The 8,596-nt window shown below is 42.6% G+C and overlaps 1 protein-coding gene across 1 annotated transcript; it reads left to right on the forward strand.

Moving 5' to 3' along the window:
• Positions 1 to 399: 399 nt before the first annotated feature.
• Positions 400 to 6,154, forward strand: LOC130109785 (tripartite motif-containing protein 16-like). Its single transcript, XM_056276763.1, has 7 exons — positions 400 to 627; positions 1,476 to 1,850; positions 2,087 to 2,182; positions 4,012 to 4,245; positions 5,208 to 5,367; positions 5,491 to 5,550; positions 5,634 to 6,154. Exons 1-7 carry the CDS (start codon positions 400 to 402, stop codon positions 6,152 to 6,154), a joined length of 1,674 nt encoding a protein of 557 aa, XP_056132738.1.
• The last annotated feature ends 2,442 nt before the right edge of the window (positions 6,155 to 8,596 follow it).

An 8,596-nucleotide genomic window follows, 5' to 3' on the forward strand; every position in this document is an offset into this window, starting at 1 on the left:
CCCAAATTGTCCAGAGCGCCACACAGTGAGTTTGTATTAGTGGCTTTATTGATGTGTTAATATGTCCCAGTAACAGCAACACGTCTGTCATGTTTCCAGTACTGTGGACTGTACTTCCTTATTAAATGTACTTTAATTTCATACGTCAGTAAAAAATGTCAGTAAAGCCATTGAATTGGAAAAGTTGTGTTCGAATGTTTTTTTTGTCAGTGTGTACATAACATTTTTGTTGGTGATGGACTTTTTAGCTCTGTCCCCTGCTCACCTCTGTTCTCCTGTAAAGCTCCTCCCTCTGGACAGAACAAGGAAGTCCCTCCCATTCTGTCTCCAGCGTCTTTTCAGAGAAAACAAAACTGTTGTCTGCTCTTTTCCGTCAGTGTTAGAGAGGCTGCCAGTAAAATGGCTGAGCAGCAGGGGTTGTTGCTGGACAGAGATCAGCTGTGTTGTTCAATCTGCCTGGACCTCCTCAACCAGCCGGTCACTCTTCAGTGTGGACACAGTTACTGTAGAAACTGTATAGAGAGCCACTGGGACAAGGATGAAGAGAAGGGTGTGCACAGCTGTCCTCAGTGCAGACAGACCTTCGGCCCAAGGCCTGCCCTTGGGAAGAACACCATGCTGGCTCAGGTGAGACTGATAGGAGGAGAAAAGTCATTTATAAGAGGCAGATGTGGCAGTTATTGTGCTGCTGGCAAAAGAAATACTCTTAGTCACATTTTAGTAGTTTGTAGCTTCAATCCATTGAAATTTAATATTATTATTGAGGTGTTGGACTAGCCTTCAGTTCTGTTACCCCAGGAGGACAATCCCAAATGAGTTTTAGATCCTTGGGCTATTCTGTTGATTTTATTCCTTTCTCAACTCATTTTTACATATATTTTGAATATATGGTGGCCCAGTGGTTAGCACTGTTGCCTCACAGCAAGAAGGTCCTGGGTTCGAACCCCAAGCCTTCTCAGGTCCTCTCTGTGTGGACTTTGCGTGTTCTCCCCATGTCTGCATGGGTTCCTTCCGTGTGCTCTGGTTTCCTCCCACCATCAAAAAGACACGTGTGTTAGGGTTCATACTCCTGTCTGTGCCCCTGAGCAAGGTGATGGAAAGAGGAACTTGAGTTGTCCACTGCTCCTATACAATAGCATGGGTTAAATACAGAGAACACATTCATTGTGAGAATGCAATTCGTTGGAAGAATACAATGTCAAAGTGGCTTTCATTTTTTCATTTTCATATGTTATTCACACTATTTTACTCCTATTCTTATATTACTGTTTTCCCATATCTTATTTATTACTGACATGTTTCTCTGTTTTGTTCCTCACTTCATTCTAACTTAACAACATCAACATTTTAGTGATGTTGACGATGACATTTTCTTTGTTATCATTATTATCATCATAAGTAGTGATCGTAGTAGTAGTACATTTTATCATGACCACAGCAGATAATTCCTTTAAGACAGGAATTTAATATTTCAGATTGTGGAGAATCTGAAGACAACAGGGAACCAGCAGGCCTCTCCCTCTGCAGATGTGTTCTACGCTGGCCCCACAGATGTGGCCTGTGATTTCTGCACAGGGTCTCAACCCCACAAAGCCCTTATGACCTGTTCAGTGTGCCTGGCCTCCTACTGCTCCACTCACCTCCAGCCTCACTACACTGTTCCTGTGCTGAAGAAGCACAAGCTGGTCTCTGCCACGGCCCGACTGCAGGAGAAGATGTGCTCCAGTCATGACAAGCTGATGGAGGTGTACTGTCGTACAGACCAGCAGTGTATCTGCTATCTGTGCACCATGCATAAACATAAGGGACACGATACAGAGTCGGCTGAAGCAGAAAGGGCTGAGATACAGGTAGGACCACCACAACTTGTTGATCACCAACAAACAAGAGGCAGTCCTGTGAGGTTACATGCAGAATAGTTTTGGTTTGTATATGGAAAACCTTCAGTTTCTCAACATAGAATATTCAGCACATCTAAAAGCCGAGGCTCCCTGTGTTACCTTAAAAACTGCTGACCGACACAGAAATGCTTCCCTCTTTAGTCTCCCTTTGCCCAGCTGCAATGTTTTGGTATGTTTTCTTCCAGAAACGGCTGGATGTTAGTCGCCAGAAAGCCCAGCAGAGAGTCCAGGAGAGAGAGAAGGAGATTAAGAAGCTGAGACAGGCTGTGGAGGATCTGAAGGTGAAGAAAATTGACTAAAGTGTGTGCTGTTGTTTGTCTGGTAAAGTGACAAATGACCATGTTGGCCTCTCTCCTAGCGAGGGTTGGCAGAGATGATGGAACAGATATATTCTGTTGGGTGAGGAGAGTCCCGACTTTTTTTTTTAAACTTTATTTTCCAATTTTCAAGTTTTTTTGAAACTGGTATACAAGGCACACGAACAAAAAAACAAAACAAAAAAACGTGTGGGAATCCCCCCTCCCCCCAAGGCTCAAAAAAAGAAAAGAAAAAAAAGGACTATGCAGGGATTTCTTTTTCCAATTCCACATAATAACCATATTTTTGAAGACGATATAAAGTTGTACACATATATCTATAAGTATTGTCGTTACAACCAGGTAAATAAAAAGTACATTCAATAAAAGGGAAAACCTTCAATAAAGTCTATGAAAGGACTCCAGGTCAAAGTAAAGTTTTTGTGGGTTTTACATATTTTATGTCGGAGCTTTTCTAAAGGTAGAAAGGACAGCACCTCCCTCAACCACTGCAAAAACGATGTAGCTTTATTCCACTTCCGGTTAAATAGGATAAGTCTGCGTGCTAGTAATGAGGCAAATGCTAGATAGAGCATTTGCCTGCAAAGTTGTGACCTTACAGTTAGGGGGCGGTATGCCAAAGATGGCTGTGTGAAAATCGGGGTTTATGGTCGGTTTACAGATACGTGAGAATACATTAAATGTCTGTCCCCAATAACTGTTGAGGGAGGGGCATGCCCAGAACATGTGTCCCACCGAGGCTGGACTATGGCTGTACCTCGGACAGCCAGGGTCTGTGGTGGGAAAGATTCTGGCAAGCTTGTCCCCCGAGTAGTGAAGACGGTGAAGCACCTTAAACTGAACGAAGCCATGTGGTATACACAATGAGGACGTATGTATACGAGTTAAGCTGTCCCGCCATGCTTCTTCAGAAAGCTCTACACCCAGCTCTCTCTCCCATGCAGTTTTTGTTTTGTCCCAGGATATCTGTTTCAATCCCTGTATCAGTGTGTAAAGTATAGAGACCCGTTTTTTTCCCAAAGGGGTCCATCTCTAGAATAACATCTAATTGGCTCCTGGGTGGCAGATACGGAAATGAGGGAAACACTTTCTTGGCAAAACTACGGATTTGAAGGTGTCTAAAAAAATGGGATGTGGGTATGTTATGGTCTTTGGTAAGTGTTTCAAATGAGGTGAATGTTCCGTCTTTAAATACATCACAGAAAAACACCAGTCCATGTCTATGCCAATGTTGAAATGCCTTATCTAACAGAGATGACGAGAAGAAGTGATTATTTGCTACTGGGAAAAGACCGCTAGCATGCTTTAATCCAAAATGCCTCCTAAACTGCAGCCATATCCTAAGTGAAGCTTTAACCACTGGGTTTGTTATTTGTATGTTAGGATTATGTGGTAGTGGAGAGGTGAATATGGGTAAAGGATTGGATAAGAGCTGCATGTGAACCCAATCTGTGCCCTGTTGATTCTCATATGTAAATACCCAATGGAAAAGTGTCACAATGTTCGCAGCCCAGTAGTTGCACAAGGTGTTTTGCCACATGTTTTATCTTTCACCCTATCGCACCCTTTTTGTTTTATTGTCTTATTTTCATCGTTTGAGTTTATTTGCTAAGGGATTTGTAACTATTTAAATAAAGTGTGATACTAACACAGTTTAAAATGCATCAGAGGTGGAAGAAAGGACTGGAATAGAAGTTCATATTAGTCACATGTACATTTAGGATCCATCTGGTCCTTCTTAAATGAAATGCAGGTTCTTTACCAGGCAGGTGTTTGTATCTTTCTACTGACAGAGCTCTGCACAGACCGCAGTGGAGGACAGTGAGAGGATCTTCACTGAGCTGATGGCCTCCATTGAGAGGAGGCGCAGCGAGGTGAAGGAGCTCATCAGAGCCCAGGAGAAGACTGCAGTCAGTCAGGCTGAAGAGCTTCTCCTGCAGCTGGAGGAGGAGATGGAAGAGTGGAGGAGGAGCGATTCTGAGCTGGAGCAGCTGTCACACACTGACGACCACATCCATTTCATTCAGGTGTTGTTTACTCCCCAGATTAATTATGAATTGTGATGTTAAAATATTAGTAGTTGTGAGTAATTAGTAGTAGTATTGAGTAGAAGCAGAATACTTCACAACTGCTATCATTAAACATTTATGGACATGCTACAGTACCAGATGAGAAAAAAAAGATACATGTATTTATGTTAACATTAGTTTACTGGAATATTAAATTATCTTTCCCTCACACACACACACACACACACACACACACACACACACACACAGAGTTAGTTTAGAGACCAGCATTTATTTTGACAGGCTGTTATGTGACGAAGACTATCGGACCTTCACACACGTTACGTGTTGTGTCGGGCTTCACATAGGCTTACATTTAAAATTATATTCGGGGCGACACTCAAAACGTTGGGGCTGAAGCCCCGGCAAAATGACCTGGCGACGCCGATGGTTGTGTGGGACTTTTATCTTTCATGAAATAATAGTGATTCTTGGTACAAACGTAACTCTTCTTCTGTTTCTTGTTGTTCTGTGGAGAGTTTCAGGAAAGATGGGAAAGGATTTGTAGTAAAGGTGATGAGCCACAATCTGTACTTGGTGTCTTAGTCAGCTCATTGACCACCACAGCCACATGGAGAGGGTTTTGTGAGAGACGTGTTTGATGAGGCGTCTTGTGTTGGAGACACACAATTTAACTACATTCTCTTTCTCTGTCTGTCTTTCTCTGTCTCTGTTCTTCTTCCTCTTTCTCTGTCTCTCTTCCTCTTTCTCTATCTCTCTTTCTCTGTCTGTCTTTGTCTCTCTTCCTCTTTCTCTGTCTCTTTGTCTCTCTTCCTCTTTCACTGTCTCTCTTCCTCTTTCTCTCTCTGTTTCTCTGTCTCTCTTCCTTTTTCTCTGTCTCTCTTCCTCTTTTTCTGTCTCTCTTCCTCTTTGTCTGTCTCTCTTTGTCTGTCTCTCTTCCTCTCTTTCTCTCACTCCAGAAATTCAAGTCTCTCTCCGTCCCGGCTGGTTCTCTGGACTCACCGAGCATTGTTGTGCGTCCTCTGCGTTACTTCAGAGATGTGACTGATGATGTGTCTGTCCTCAAAGACAAACTAGACCACATCATGAAACACACATGGTCCAGGATTTCATCTACAGGTAGCTGAAAGGAATATCGAGTATAGAGAAAAACACACACCAACACACAGGAAAACCTCCCTGTACACTTGCAGTCTCATCTAGTTTATAAACGTGTTGTATTTGTTGTACTTTTCGTTGCAGCGTCTGCTGTAGATGTCTTACTGCCACCAAAACCAAAGACCAGAGAAGACTGTTTACTGTGTAAGCATAACACTGCAACATACAAATGCAACAATTATCAAGTAAATGACAGCAGGTTGACATTAATACTTCTTTTCTTTCAGATTGTTGTCCTCTCACACTGGATGTGAACTCTGCCCATCAATGTCTCTCCCTGTCAGAGGACAACAGGAAGGTGACATGGACACCACGAGGCTTGAATTATCCTCCTCATTCAGACAGGTTTACTGACTATAGCCAAGTGCTGTGCAAGGAGGGCTTATCTGGACGCTGTTATTGGGAGGTGACATTAAGTGGTAGTATTGTTATAGCAGTGTCCTACAAAGACATCAAGAGATCATCACATGACTCAAGATTTGGTGATAATGACAAGTCCTGGATGTTGATCTGCTCTGGGGGTTGTTACAGGTTCAGACACAATGGTGTAGAAACAAAGGTGTCAGGTCCTTCCTCCTCCAGAGTAGGAGTGTTCCTGGACCACAAGGCAGGTGTTTTGTCTTTCTACAGCGTCTCTGACACAACGACCCTCCTCCACAAAGTCAACACCACTTTCATTCAGCCTCTCTATCCTGGACTTGGACTGTGGGGTAGTAAACCGGTTGCAGAGGTGATGAAGGTCTGGTAGGGAAGATCTCGGTTACGTGTCAGGGTTTGTTCTGCGTTTGAAATATATGATTGGAAATAGTTGACGAGTGGAAAGGGCAGAGCTGTCCTCAGAGGAAGACGTGTTTGGTGAATGGGTTTCTTTCACCACTTTAATTTCTTTGTCCGGTTTTCAAAAGAATCTCAGTTCTTATCCAGGGGGACCAAACGGGCGCTAAAAAGCAGCAACTGATGGATCTGGTTTGATCAAACTGAGAGTGAAGGAAGGTTCCTGTTTATTGATGGTTTCTGTGTGATGTTAAATAAAGTTGTGTTCGAGTTTTTTGTCAGGTATGTGTGTATAAACAACATTTGTGTTGGTGATGGACTTTTTAACTCTGTCCCCTGCATGGATGTAATAGAGTAGAACTGGATACCGGATCTAAAAATGGCGCCTGTTCATTCCTATGATTTTTTAAATTTATTTATTGAAAGTGATTCATTTATAAAACATAAGGGCATCCAAACCATGACAGTGAGCATCTCTCAACATACAAGGCACCTGAGGTAAGACAGATAACTTCAATAAAATAAAATATGCAACATAAATGATAGAGAATAAAAAATAACAATAGATAAAACAAATTAAAAGTTAATCCATCTGCACTTTTTCATAGTTACTCTCGGGGTCCTCAGATATTTCCAGATCTTAATTAGCTCTGAGGAGAGATTTTGCATGTTTTGTTTTCTTTGTCCATTAGTCTCAAAGCACTGAGAATGAGATGATTGTCCACAAGGTTCCTTGTGAAAACAGAAGGGGGTTTCATTTTCCTCCATTTGGGTGTGTGGATGAAACATGTCACCAGGAGTATCAGGTTGTTCAAAATCAAGTCCCTCTTAATGTCCATCTTAATACCAAACGCACTACTTTCTCTTGTGAGAGGAGCCAGTTGCATTTTAGTTAACAGCCAGTCACTCCGATGAGAATTGCTCACCTGGTGCATACGCCCAGAGTTTCTGACTTCCGGGTTACTTCCGGGTACACGGGGCCCACTGAATATGCGCAGTGGCATGACTCTCATCATGCCTCTAGGGCAGGGCTACTCAACTTTACATAGCTCAGGGACCACACCGCAAGATACAGCTTTGTCGAAGGGCCGCAACCTGTGTTCGAATTACGTGGGAGCCAATGGGAGCTGAGCTCCCATGAAGGAGGCATTAGCTCCCTTGAAAGCTGTAAAACTCTAGATCTGTGGGGGTCTCTAACAAAATATTTTTAAAAGCCTTATATAATGTATCTTTCAATGTTATTAGGATTCTTTATGTTAGTGAAATAAATTGTTTTAAATAAAAAGAATTTCTAAAAGAACTACGCACCATTATTCGTCCGTGAATAGGACATTTGGCTGCACTTCACCACCGAGACACTGGGGCGCTGTAGGATAGACTAAAGCAACCTTGGTTTTGGAAAACTCGGTATGCTTGAAACGTTGACAAGGGCGCCAGGGTGCGGCGATGGAACGTTATTAATGTTGTCTTAATATTGTCTTAGCTAGTCACATCAGGTAATGTGCAATATTTTTCACCATGCCTCCTCCTCGGCCACGAAAAAGACAGCTCACTGTAAGCCTGCTGGACTTTGGTTTTAACAGCTCAAAAGCTAAAAAAGTTGCTGATTCAGAAAAAGTCAGCGACGTTAACGTTAGCTCGGCTGCCGCTAGCAACATTTCTGAAGAGGACTCGACCACCACTAACGTTAACGAGGTAAGGCTTGATCAAGTCTTTTTGCATTTTCTACAGAAAAGCATAGCTAGCTAACACTCTTTCAGGTTAATTTTGAATTTCCCGTTTAGTTAGCAGTGTTTAGTATACGTCAATGTGCGTTTATGTAAACTAACGTTATGCCTTCCTATAGGTTCGCCTGGGCTCTAATGTTAGTACAACTACTAACGTCGGGAGTGGGACCACAGATGGACACGTTGGACTTCCTTGTCACTGGCCGCTGTGCCATGCATTTGCCATTTACGTGTGTGAGTGTTAGTGATCTCAACTCTGGACTTTCTTGTCACTGGCCGCTGTGCCATGCATTTGCCATTTACGTGTGTGAGTGAGTGTTAGTGATCTCGACTCTCGAAGTAAGCAACTAATTGTCCTTGATTTTAACATGGCAGGCAACTGTTTTTTTGTTTTGTTTTGGGTAAAATAAAAAATATTGTTATATATTTTATATATAATAGGCCTATATAATATTGTTTTGTGTTTGGTAAATATAAACCCAGCCACTGAGGATGCACAAGCCAGTGCATCCTTAGTGCCGGTCCCAAGCCCGGACAAATGGGGAGGGTTGCGTCAGGAAGGGCATCCGGCATAAAATCTTTGCCAAATTAAATATGCGGATCATAAATTACGGATGATCCGCTGTGGCGACCCCTAACGGGAGCAGCCGAAAGTAGTAGTAGTAGTAGTAGTAGTTTGGTAAATATAT

The sequence above is a fragment of the Lampris incognitus genome, chromosome 3 (genome assembly GCF_029633865.1).
Source record: "Lampris incognitus isolate fLamInc1 chromosome 3, fLamInc1.hap2, whole genome shotgun sequence".
Taxonomy (NCBI): domain Eukaryota; kingdom Metazoa; phylum Chordata; class Actinopteri; order Lampriformes; family Lampridae; genus Lampris; species Lampris incognitus.

Bases quoted from the DNA above. Each gene is read 5' to 3' on its own strand.
- LOC130109785 (XM_056276763.1), top strand. From the start codon at position 400: ATGGCTGAGCAGCAGGGGTTGTTGCTGGACAGAGATCAGCTGTGTTGT. The intron at 2,183-4,011 runs GTGAAGAAAATT...TTCTACTGACAG, and splicing joins AGGCTGTGGAGGATCTGAAG to AGCTCTGCACAGACCGCAGT. The intron at 4,246-5,207 runs GTGTTGTTTACT...CTCTCACTCCAG, and splicing joins ACCACATCCATTTCATTCAG to AAATTCAAGTCTCTCTCCGT.